The sequence below is a fragment of the Rhipicephalus sanguineus genome, chromosome 3 (genome assembly GCF_013339695.2).
Source record: "Rhipicephalus sanguineus isolate Rsan-2018 chromosome 3, BIME_Rsan_1.4, whole genome shotgun sequence".
In the NCBI taxonomy this organism is placed as follows: Eukaryota; Metazoa; Arthropoda; class Arachnida; order Ixodida; family Ixodidae; genus Rhipicephalus; species Rhipicephalus sanguineus.
Window position 1 is genome coordinate 149,066,052 of NC_051178.1, and position 13,095 is coordinate 149,079,146.

The window sequence follows — 13,095 nt, forward strand, 5'->3', positions numbered from 1 at the left end:
AATACCTGTATCTTACCTACGACTTCCCGCACTGTTTGAGTTCCATAATAATAAAGCAGTATTTATTTTAGCAAGGCAAATGAGATATTATCAGTAAATTTAAGTAGTACTTTTTGACGCGGTAGCAGGCATGCATTTCGGTTCTGTTGCTTCCACGGTGCTGTCTTGTGCCAAGTGTGAGCTCTCTTAACCTCGTTATATCGCTAGTTCTCCACATCTCGACCCGTTCGCCAAGCCTAAGTCGACCTATTTCTGTCACCATGAGTAGCGCCCGGCGGCAGTCCTTCACCGCACAGCAAAAGCTTAAGATCATCGCCGTCGCCGAGGAATTCGGAAATCGCGAAGCGGGAAGACGGCACGATGTGGACGAGTCCTGCGTGCGACTGTGGAGAAAGAACAAAGACAGCCTGCAAGCCGCGCACCGCGACCGTAGGTCATTTCGTGGCCCCAAGACCGGCGCCTACCCTGAGCTGGAGGTGCAGCTAGTAAAGTTCATCGAAGATGTGAGAAGCAGGGGTCACGCCGTATCGACCGAGATGGCCCAAGTGGAAGCGCGGCGACTGTCGAGGGAGCTAGGCCTACCTCACGGGTTCCGTGCGAGCCGCGGATGGCTGCACCGCTTTATGAAGAGGCAAGGGCTCTCAATCAGACGGCGGACCACAATATGTCAACGCTTGCCGGCTTCTTACGAGGAGAAGCTGCTCAAGTACCAGAGATATGTAATTGGCCTGCGAAAGCAGCACGATTACATTTTCTCGCAAATCGGCAATGCGGACGAAACTCCTGTTTATTTTGAAATGCCGTTGGACACAACGATTGAGAAGACGGGCAGCAGTTCGGTGAGCGTGCTGACCGGCGGGAACACGAAACTGCGCGTCACAGTCCTGCTTTGTGCCCTCGCCGACGGCACGCAACTGCGACCGTACGTCATCTTGAAAAGGAAAACTCTTCCGAAGATTCATTTGCCTGCCGGTGTGGTGGTGCGCGCCACACGAGAACGCGTGGATGAACAGTGACTTGTTCGTGGACTGGGTCAAGACGGTATGGGAGAAGAGGCCTGGTGCGATGCTCGCAAAGAGGTCCATGCTCGTTCTTGACTCGTTCCGCGGCCACACAACTGAGGAAGTGAAGGACCGCCTTTCACGCAACGGGACTGACTTAGTTGTTATACCCGGTGGAATGACGTCAATGTTGCAGCCTCTAGATGTGTCGCTTAACAAGCCCTTCAAAGCGCATGTCAAGCGCTATTACGCCGAGTGGATGGCCGAAGGCCTCTACGACTTGACGCCGACAGGGCGAGTCCGAAGGCCTGATATTGCCCTATTCTGCAAGTGGATTGTCGAGGCATGGAAGGCCATTCCAGGTGAGATGGTGCGGAAAAGTTTCAAAAAATGCTGCATCACAAACAACATGGATGGAACCGAAGATGACCTTGTGCATAACAGTGAGGACTGCGGCTCAAGTGATAGCTCCAGCGAGAGCAGTGACAGTGAGTGATTGTGACTGGCCTTGCAGGCAGCGTATTCTGCTCGCTAAATAAAGCTTTTTCTGTCTACATATGTGCTATGTTACCTGAGCAGTAGCTTTTGTACAGCCTTTCCTGTATATCGAATGTGCGGGCAATACGCGAGGATTTTTTTTTTTTTTCTCGGCGAGCTGGAAGTGGGGGTGCGGATTATACGCAGGGGCGGGTTATACGCGCGAAAATACGGTAAGTGGGTGGTTAGCTATTTAATGCAACAGAAAAAAAAAAAACAAGATGCAAGATTTTTGTGTCAATAGTACTCCTTTAAGCCAGGCCAAAGAGGTACGCACCACTTTGTGGCTCATAGAGGGCATCCAGAGGTAGGCGCTGGGGGCCAGCAAACAGTGCCACTGTGACAGGTGAAACCAGCGTACACATGTTGGCAAAGGCTGTGGGCCCTGCCCTGGCCAGCTCGCCGTAGATGAGCCAGTCAGTGGGCAGTGAGGCAATGATCCCATCGCGAGCGTTGGCCGCTGCCGGTGCACCCAAGCTGTGAGTGTCCGGCTGGGACAGGACGGAACGTGAGCTGAACCGCACTCGCGAGGCACGCCTGTGTAAGCAGACATTATGCAGGAGCTTAGGGGTTTGCGAGAGCACTCTTGGACTGCAGGATTTCCAGCTGTTGCAGGGATGAAATAGTTGTTCACTTCTTCAGCCTGTGCTCAGTACAATGCACTCCTAATTCACATACTCTTCAATGCTGATTGACTTCTTGAAATGAAGTTACTCATGGGCTATCAATCAAGTTCAGTTTACAACTGTTACATTTCAATGCCAATATTATACAGTTTTACCATGCAATAAACCTGTTCATCATGCATGGTCAATGTTATGAAATTATGTTCTAAAATATTCAGTGGCAACTACACATCTATTTTGAGATAAGTAAACCACTGCATATTTTCAGGGTGCAAGGAGTAAGCTGCAGGAAGAATAGAGCCAACACACATTACATTGCAAGTCGGGCTGACCTCACAGTTCACAGTGTGCTGATGCTGTAACACGCCAGTTTTTAGCAAAAAAAAAAAAAAAGACATGTCTGTTACAGTAATAGAATTGAAAACATTTACCCATTGCTCTGAACTTCACTGAAAGCTAATTATGAACATTGCGAACAGTTTTACAGCTCATTAACTGCCCACTGTTCAAAAACTACATAATTTTTGCTACAGTAGCACTACCAAAAATAATAATACAGTAAAATCTCAGTAAATGAAAATCAGTGAAACGAAATTGCTGTTTAAAAAGGACAGCTGCTCTGGCTTCGGCTGGTTTTATATCTGACTGCTGCACGCCTAAACATCTTTGTCACTAAATGAAACTTCTGAACATATTTTCCCAGTCCCTACAGGTTCCATTTGATGAGATTCTACTGTAGGATATCTTTGCTGGATTAAACAGTAAAAATTATTAATATGCTAACTCTAATCCAACGAAATACAAGATGCTCGTAAAATAAGACAAAAAATTTAACTGTGATGGTTAAAAGTATCTTGAGAGTATCTTGAAGCTGCACACTGGGCTATGATGGATGGCATAGTGGAGGTTCTCAATGTTGACCACCTGGATTTCTTTGATCTCCACCTAAGGAATACATAATCATTTACACATGTATGCATGTGAATACTTGTGCATTTTGCCCCTCAGAATCTTGCCCTTGAGTCAGCACTGATGCCATAGTCACCATGTCACCGTGGTAGTTAGGTACCACAAGCAGGCAATATGTAAATCTACAAACTCTCATACTAGAGAGATACTTATGGGAGTTCTGAAGGTGTCACAAAAACTCACAGGGTCCCTTATGCACACACCTAAGATGACTGCAAGGCGAAATCAATCTTTTTCTTCTCAGTCCATGCATTGTTCCTGCGCCGCCACCCTCCAAAAGCTTTCTGCACCTAATGTGGTTTTGCATTGCCTCCAGGATCGGAGGCACCTCACCTGGTTTTGCACTGCCTCCGTGATGGGCCCACAGTTGACCAAGCTAAGATGCATGTGATGATGTCACTATGACGTCACAAATTTTGACAATCTGTGACGTCATATGGTGACGTGATCACGTGATGATTTTTTGCATCACTCGTGTTGACGCAGACGGGAGACACCGACGCGGGACACCGGTCAATTTTTCGCATTTGATGAGGCATTTAACACTTTCCTGTCCGCGCCTACACCCATCGATAGCCCGCTATCGATGGTTTTCAATTTAAAATTTTGACGCGTTAGAAGCGCTTACGGACAGCTGACATTATCCATCGTATAAAACAGGCAAAATTTTTCTAGTTTCACTGTGTAATTTACTTTTTTCGCAGCAGAGAGAGCTTTGAACTGCCTTTTAAGTCAAGAGGGCCGAACGATCGTTGCTTGAAAGATGACGTTGACATCGCGCGCACCTGCCTCTCGGAAACGGCAAATTTTGGTGGATTCTGACGAGTCTGATTCATAATTTTTTTATGATGGCAGCAGCGAACACTCTGAAGATGATTTTGACTCGCCGGACAGCAGCACAGACAGCGAAAGTGCGTCAAACAGCCGCAGAACGTCAACAAGTATCCGCCGGTAACTTTCGTTTTGATTTCTGAACCGAGAGGTCATGGCCGCGGTCCATTCTAAAGATATCCGGCGGGTTCTAAAGGTCACAGCTGTTGTCTGCAGGGTGTCAACATTAATTGGGCACAACCACTTCCTGGTGGCTGCTCAAGGAGTGGAGTTTAGTGCGAGAAGGCAACCCGCAGTGGACTTCGCCACTGCGCTCCGTAGTGCCGCGCGGCATTTCGTCTGACCCGTCGATTTGTTCGTGCCGTTCTTTGCCTAAAAAATTATCGCCGATATGTGAGACACAACTAATGAATATGCATGGATGAATACTCTTGAGCCAAAAATAGAACAGAAAATGAATGTTTCCTGCAAGACATGCTGCGCAAACCTGTGCTTCACCGCATCACTAGCCGCATTGCTCGGTGGCACTATAGCCACTTGGGCTTACTTTTTTTTTTGTATTTAAATAACGGCTGCAGATAGAATGCTCATATTTTCAGGGATATTGGATATGACATTTCTGGTCAAAATTTATAATTTGAAATTTTTTTGTGTTCATTTGGTGCAAAGCAGCATTCATTTATTTACAGAGTGTTCTCGTTTTTGTTAAAAATTTTCTATCAAAGTATTTTTTCACAAAATTTTTTAGCACTGTTTGCTTTAAGTTTATTGCCATTAGAAAGCGCATTCCTTGTTCTACAGATTGGTATCTTATATTATTGTGTCAATAGTTTTGTGTGGCAGAAGAAAAATTGTTTACTAGAGTACCCAAAAATGGCCTATTTTTCCATGGGCAGGAAAGTGTTAAGGCTTTCGCCTTGATAAATGTCAATTGGCCTTCAAGGTGGCGATAATGTGTAGAAATCATCGCTACACAATGCACTCACTGGGCAACCAGCTGCCGACGCTCCCGGTCAACTCTCAGAAGGTTTGGGTAGGAGCCCGCACAGAGAGCTGCTTTGATCACCGCCCAGTTGTCAGAGTTGGTGTTGAGGTCGCGGATGTCACCACCGCCACGAGCCCGCACAAAGCCCGATGCCCGAAGCTGGCCCAGCAGCTGGCCTCGTACCGCCAGTGCAGTGGACATGGTGGCGCCAGAAACGAAGTTTCGCTCGCAGAAGTAGTGCTCAGAGTTCTCGGCACGGGCCTTCTGCCAACGCTGTAAAAAACAAGAGCATTGTTTATGTGATTAACAGCTATTAAACAAGGAGCATCCCTGTAGGCAACGTTCAGACTAGGGCCTCTATGAAAAAGTTACTATATATAGTATAAACGTTGTAGAGGGCCACTAAATCAGAACCTTGATGCCCCTTTTAACGACTGGAGCAATTTCCCCATTATGATGTACACAAGGTTGTGACAAAAGCAAGCTAATCATAGCAACAAGTAGTAGCTATCAGCCTGAACAACTTGTTAAAAAGTCAAGTGGGTGAATAGCCACTACGCTATTCACCCACTTGGTATTACAATTTTGATTTGGTGCCACTTTGTAAAGCTTTAGGCTGTAGGAGAAAAAAATGTGTCCTTTAGCTAAGTTAATGCAGTGGTATAAATCACAGCTGTAATCACATTCTGTAATTTGATGTAAATAAACAGGGTAAAGTGGGTGCTTCAGTTTCAATAACTCCATTTCATCTCATTTATTACACCTTAAAGGCCCGAAGGCATTACATAATGGGGGCATACATAGAGTTTCAGAACAGTACTATAATAAGCAACTAGTAGCAAATTTAACAAAAGAAACCTAACAAACAAAAGTAGCACAAAAGTAGCAGTAGTATGAAGGCAAGCAAAACGCTATAGTGGGTGTCCAAACAAGGCAGACGTTCAGGGGAAGATGGAAGCTTGAAGAGATGAAAAATTCTTGAGCATGAAGCTACATTGTGGAAGCGTGTTCCACAAGGCTATTGTGTGTGGGAAGGAGGAGTTATTCATCACCGTTGTTCGACCACTTACGCGTGCGATGGTACGTGTGTGGGCTAATTGCGAGGATGTTCTGACAAGTTATGCCTTTCATCGTTCAAGAAATTCTTGACCGTAACATCACAAGCAATGCGCAAACTTAAACGCCACCAACCTGAAATGCAGACAGAAGAGCCATGTGGTCACTATAGGTGTTACCAGCCAGCTTACGCCTTGCTATGTATGCGGGTCGCCTCTGGCCAGGTTGGGTCGGGAGCACAACTGATAAAGAAGCGAGAAAAAACTACACAGTGACCACAAGCATAAGTACCGTATTTGCTCAGTTCTAATGCGCACTTATTATCTCGAAAAATTACTAAAACATTACATGAACACCATAACCTCTGTATGAAATCGGAAATGAAATAGATGATGTCAGTGCTTCGCATAATGGAGAGCGGCAGCACTTACAGGGGTCTTTGACAGCAAGGCAGCAAACAATGGTGAGCACTGGGTCGAGGCACTTGAGCACGACTGCATAGAGCACCATTTTTCCCTAGGTGTGGCTCGATGGGAAGGTCAAGCAAGTGAAGGCCCATCTCTGTCAGCTGCTCAGATGGGTCCAATGCGTCGATTGTCTGCCCCCAGAAATAAGGAAACAACCAAATCAATGTGACAAAACTAATGACTAAAATACTCTCATTTAAAGGGATTAACCAGTTAATGGTATGTCAGTCACTCATATAGGCCACAGCAGAAGCCAAGGCTTTCTAATTCTGCTTCGATAGTTGTTCAGTAACTTTGGCGATATTATAACAAGAGGCAGAATGGCATACACAACAACTGACCGAATGACATGGTGTGCAACAACCACAAGCAAAGGTGAAAGCCAGCATGAAGGCAGTAAAGAAGCTCACAAACGTTCTACAGGCACCTTCTAGCAAGCAACAATGTAGAAATATGGTATTTTTTCCCAGACTAGTGGCTCTGATTTCATGTGTATCGTGTCCATAGGTTGGCAAAAAAAGGTCGAGCTCACTCAGACTCACTCAAGAAATATATTTTGTGCTTAGGGGCTCACTCGGACTCAGACTCACTAAATTTTTCTCAACCGGACTCATTCGGACTCAAATTCACCAAAATATCACTCACCCGGACTCACTCAGACTCGCACTCATGGCCCGATCTGAGTCTGAGTGATTCTGAGTGAGTCGACTCATGAGTGAATTTGCTGACCTATGATCGTGTCTGACAGGCTGTGTTTTATCTAGCAAAGACCTCATCATCAAACACATGGTGATTGGTTGCTGAACATTTACGACACCACATTTCCCTCTACCAATCTTAGCATGAAACTGTATGGCATAGGCCAAGCTCAAGCATCCTCAACAGAGTCAAGCTTTTGCTACATGATGCTGACAGCAACCAGTCACTTCACTCCATGTGCAGTTTGCCAGAGCACACAGCAAAGTGCTTTGGTAAAGCACTTTCCTGGTCTCCGAAGCATTCAGGCTATTTGGATGTTGTCCAATCAAAGTCCCTCAGCACAGCTATCCCCAATCTCACAGATGTTGGACACAGCTCAGCACACGTCACGTAAACGCATCCGTGAAACCGATACTAGTACTAATTCTGTTGAAGACGAGGCAATGCCACCTAAGAAAGGGCAACAGCTGTTCTTCTGGCTAGGTGTCCAAACCAAGGCAAGCCTACTGAGCACTCCATTGAGGACTGGAAAGAATTACCTTCAGGAGGGTGACAGCTGTCCTCGTAACTAAGAATGCAGGTGGATCAGGAGCCCGTGCCAGAAAGTCAGCAATGGGAACATTAGGTGGCACAAGGAGCTTTGCCTGCGACATAAGAGCAAAGTGCAGTTTCAGGTAAAACAGTTCATGGAGATATCGTCGAAGCAACAGATTAATTTGCAGAAGGATAAGGCAAGTGTTTGTACATCATTACAATTACCTGCAAGATTTTCAATACACAGTAGACTCTCAGTAAACGGAAGTCTCTTAAGGGGCCCTGCAACACTTTTTGAGCATGGTCAGAAAACACTGCCGATCGGTAGTCGAGGCTCCCAAGAACACGCGAGCCAAACATTACAGCACTGCACGTGGCCTGGAATTTACAATTAATTCTCCCAAAAAAGCACCTCTCCTAAGGTCACCTAAAAATCGCTCCCTCTTCTCTCTACAAATGATGCCATACATACCCAAATTTTTCCGCCACATACTCACGTCCACGGCGGTTGGCTGATTTGAGCATCGTGAGCTGCGTAGTTACCGTGGCCGCCACGGGATGCCACCACATACCCATTCGCGCACAATCACACTGAAAGTAAGCCGCACATTCGAAGAGAGAAAAGAAATGAAAGTGCTCAAGGTCATGATGCATGCTAAAAAACGGGCATATCTTCTCGCCCCCTTGTTATTCCCCCTCCCCAAGTAGCTTTCAGTGCGCTCGCTGGCACGAAAGGAGAGAGAAAGCGCTTGAAGCGTGCAACAGATACCTGCAGCTCTGCTCGTACTTGAGGGATTCTAAAAATTTTTGCGCCATGTGATTCGTGAAGCGTCATGCGCTAATAATGAGACTATTCCATTATAACTCAGAAAATTGTTGCAGGGCCCCTTAAGCAGAACTGCTGCTAAGATGGAACATCTGCCTCTAATGCGATTGGTTTCGTACTTGAATTCTGCACCCCTGTTCTCTCAGTAAATGGAACTCCCATTAATGGAACATATTTTTCTGGTCCCTTCAGCTTCCATTATTCGGGAGTACACTGCATTCACACTTTTTTTTTTTAGAGCTCTGTATCACGAGACATCCCCACAAAATCACTGCCACTACATGAGGAACTGCTCGCTCTGCCCGTATCACCGCATCACCTGCATAATAGTGCTGACACTGCACTGGTCATAAAAATTAACAAAAATTGTACTGATGATGTTCACTGAAAAGCTATGGATTTCTGGCCCGCTGCAGAGGAATCTTACCGATGATCTCCCAGTATTCATTATCACAAAAGGGTGCTTGATATACAATTAACAGAATATGATTAACTTCATGAATAATATACAAGTGTTTCTTTTTCAACATTTGCTTGTCACCGTGATTGAGTACCTTCAAGTGAAGTACTAAAACAGAAGCACTTTATTCAATTTAATGTCTGCCAAAACTATAACGTGTCAGCACATGCTGCAGGCCTGTTATCATGGCAGTCACTCGGCAAACCCTTTCACATTCTTTGCTCAATGAGAAGACTAGTCTCCCACCATGGACACAACCAGAACATAAGAGAGATGAGAGATGTGGCACTCAACAGAGTAAAAAGAGGCAAAAGGCTCGCACTACACACAAAAAAAGAAATATTGCTGCAGTATGGGTTTGTTTTTGCGCCCTAATCACCTCTTCACGGCCATTAGGCAGGCTGAGCAGTCAATGGTCGTCATAGCAGTAGTGCTGTATCTTCCTTTCTTGGTATTTTCTCTCTTTGCACTGTTAGTAATGCATGTCACAGTCAGCAATAACTTAAGAGTGCAGCAGCAAACAAAAATCTGTTCAACACAAGACGGATTAACACAGATGCCCCAGCCAATTACATTTACATTTCTCTGTGACATAATAGCGGAAGCAAGATTTTTTAATTCTTTCAGCGCATAACGCGGGCGTAGTGCTGCTTTGCAGGTGGAGCTAGCACGGAATTCTCAGGTTGACATAGGACAGCGGAAGCCCGAACTGTTGCTGCCACAGACAACATGCTGCGCCGGTCAGTGCTCTCCTCACCTGGAGGCACAGTTCCTGAAGCGGCAGGCGCAGCAGCTCGGGCTGCTGGAAGGGAGCCAGGCTGCAGAAGCGCTGCCGACTCATCAGGTGGAAGCAGACGCCATTCGGGTGGGTGCGGCCTGCCCGGCCTCGACGCTGCATGGCACTCGCCTGGCTCACCCACACAGACTTGAGCAGGCTAGTACCTGTCAGGCTGTCAAAGGACTTCTGCACGCACATACAGGCATGGATATGTTAGAGCTGGGAATTCAACATCCTGAAACTGCATTGTGCTCTGTCAGGAATGTAGCAGAAGAGGGCTGCAGACTATTATGAACACGCTGTTTCTTTGATGCATACCTAAGTCTAAGCACGTGAGCATCCTTGCATTCCGTTCCATTTTGTGTCGAAGCTTGGGCGTGTTGGTGAATCATGGGAGGGAACACAGCGCAAAAGCAGATGGGTACGTCTTATTGTGTGCTTCACCTTCCTTGTACCTGTCTTCTTTTGCGCTGTGTTCCCTCCAATTCCATTCCAGTTTAACCTGTGCCTGCACCTAGGAATCGAACCTCCAACCTCATGGTCAGAGGTTCGATTTTCATAGCCAAAAAGCCAATGTGGATGATTAGTCACATAAAATGCACCGCTGCACAGTCATATAAACTGCACAGCCACGTCCAGGTTTTCTGATCCATGGGCAAGAAAATTTATAGGCTGACATTTGCTACAGCTACTGTGTCAATCTTGGTAAAAATGTCCCCATTTAAAATGAGGGTGATGGTGCTGGGGTTCTTTACTTTGACCAAACTATATGTGAAGGATGGAAAGAACAAAAAAAATAAGGAGATTTTGAAAGCTGGGCACCTACTTTACATTGTGGCAAAAACCAGATACGGTCAACGATACTCAAAACCAAACATGTGAGGGTGCTTGGCATCATTATTAGTTGAAACACAAGATGTTCACAGCTAAGCAGGTTGTTGGGAGAACAATGCACACTCTATCAAGCATTAACACATTTTTAAAATGGCAGGTTGGCAAACAGATGGCACATACATTCTCCATCTTCTGGTTTCTGCTAATTACAAAAATCAAATCCTGTCGTTAGAAAAGAGATGTATAATTACACACAACGTCACACCCACCTCCTTAACCTTGCCAGAATCAATGACAAAAGTGACGTCGCTGATGGTAATGCTTGTCTCAGCAATATTGGTTGACAAAACCTGCAAGCAGTATTGAAAGACCGACTCAGTTACTGGTCCTCTCGATCAGTGATTTCACCTGTGTATTTCTGGCACTGTAACAACGTGCACTGATAAATAGTGACTAGACGATTCAAATACGAAATCGAAAAAGACATCATTCATATTGGTGTTTGAGCGTTTCAAGTAGGGGTGTGCGAACATTCGAAATTTCGAATATTTTTCGAATAGTGTTTGCTATTCGATTCAATTCGCACTGGAATTTTACTATTCGAACTATTCGAACTTCCCAAAAACAAATACAGTCAACGTCCAATTGAAAGTGACCCCTTCAGATTTTTAATATGCTTCACCTCTATGCACTCTCGTATTGCGGCAAAGCTGTCTTTCAAGCTCCGTTACGGTCGAACTTTGCCAAGAGACAACGTCCGATTGAAAGTGGTCCCTAGATTTTCAATATGCTTCACCTCATCACACCCCGGTAGTGCGGAAAAGCTGCCCTTCAAGCTCCGTTACGGTCGAACATTGCCAAAACACAGTCAACGTCCGATTGGAAGTGGTCCCTAGATTTTCAATATGCTTCACCTCATCACACCCCGGTATTGCGTCAAAGCTTCCTTCAAGCTCCGTTACGGTCGAACTCTGCCAAGAGACAGTCAACGTCCGATTAGAAGTGGTCCCTAGATTTTCAATATGCTTCACTTCATCACACCCCCATATTGCGGCAAAGCACACCCTTGTTCGCCACATCAGCTGGGCTTCCACAGAAGTTGAAAGAGGAGGAAAGGCTGAGGAAATAGCAGCCTTGCCTATCACGTGTGAAGTGTTGTCGGCAACACTTTGGTTGCACCAAATCGTGTACATAAATACAATTCGGCCTCTACATTGCCTCATTCTTGATAAAACAACTATGAAACACCACACCGCGGGTGCTTCATCAACCTAGTGAAAAGAATCACTTTCAGTTGCTATCTCATAAGAATATGCTTAGGAATCCTCTCTCACTTTTTTTTTCTGCAATCTCGCTTCGGAGTATTTGAATTCGCTTCGCACCCAAAATTTTGCTATTCGCACAGCTCTAGTTTCAAGTAACTGCACACCCTTCAAAGTTAATGAAAGCAGCTGTAAAATATACTTCAAGCAAAGATATTTGAACAGCATGAAGTAAAAACAGAAACTCACAATTTTTCTAACTCCAGGTGGCATTGTGTTGAAGACTAGTCGCTGCTCGCTACACTGCACATTTGAGTGCAACATGTACAGCACATACCTGCAAAATGAGAGGAGGAGTAACGTATTACTGAAGACTTAAAAAAAGAAAAAGATCAGCATGAATTTTTAATTATCGGAATTGGAAGAAGTATGACAACTGGGACCAAGGGATGTGTATAAGCAGTTCATGTAAGCGCCAAACAGAAAGAATACATAGTGCTACAATATGAGCCTAAAAAAGATGTTAGCAATGTCTTGGAGACAGCCCATAATATCACGTTTCTTTCTACTGTCTATGCATTTTGAATAAAAATTCTGCTCAACACACAAGTCTGGTTTGCAAATTGTAGCTAAGCACGTTGTGGAAAATGTTCTCACCTCTTCTGCCCGGAAAAACTTTTGTCTGCTATAATTTTGTCCCTCAGCGTGCTCATGTCATCAAACCCGGGAAGGAAGACCAGAATGGCACCTGCAAGAGAAACAGCAACAGTGTGTTTACCGGCCAGGAAGACCAGTTTAGCTATTGGAATGGAATGAGATATAACTTATTGCACAAGTGTGTAGTAAGCTGATCTAAAGAAGAGAAAAAGAATACATATGTAGAGCAAAACTTTCATCAAATCACTCAACTTTTATGAATGGGTGAAGCTACATTTGCATCTTATACCTGTACCCAGTGCTGCTCACGCATGTTCCTTTTTTTTTTTTGCTGATTTTTCAAGAAAATACCACTACAGTCCCAAGAGAACAATGTAAGGCTGGTCGCATATTCTGGATCACCGTTTCCAATTAAGGGGAGACGTGGGTCTTGAAAAGTGTGTTTTTATAGTTGGGTGAATGGAATGAAATTTGATACACTTATTCAGTTTTTTCTGCAGATTCCAAATCTCTGAGTAGATTTTTAATAGCTGCATTAGAACAAAGATATGCTAGTTCTACAACATTTCCTAG

The 13,095-nt window shown here is 44.9% G+C and overlaps 1 protein-coding gene across 1 annotated transcript in view; it reads right to left on the minus strand.

Annotated features, from left to right (window-relative positions):
- The window catches only part of LOC119385958 (3'-5' RNA helicase YTHDC2-like), a gene marked incomplete at its 3' end in the record, with an annotated part of 36,820 nt that overhangs the window by 11,588 nt on the left and 12,137 nt on the right, over positions 1 to 13,095 (minus strand). The window contains 10 exon segments of the mRNA XM_049414172.1: positions 1,816 to 2,075; positions 4,951 to 5,222; positions 6,141 to 6,247; positions 6,437 to 6,521; positions 6,523 to 6,603; positions 7,711 to 7,815; positions 9,749 to 9,955; positions 10,873 to 10,953; positions 12,115 to 12,202; positions 12,523 to 12,688. Coding sequence (XP_049270129.1) covers positions 1,816 to 2,075; positions 4,951 to 5,222; positions 6,141 to 6,247; positions 6,437 to 6,521; positions 6,523 to 6,603; positions 7,711 to 7,815; positions 9,749 to 9,955; positions 10,873 to 10,953; positions 12,115 to 12,202; positions 12,523 to 12,688 — 1,452 coding nt within the window.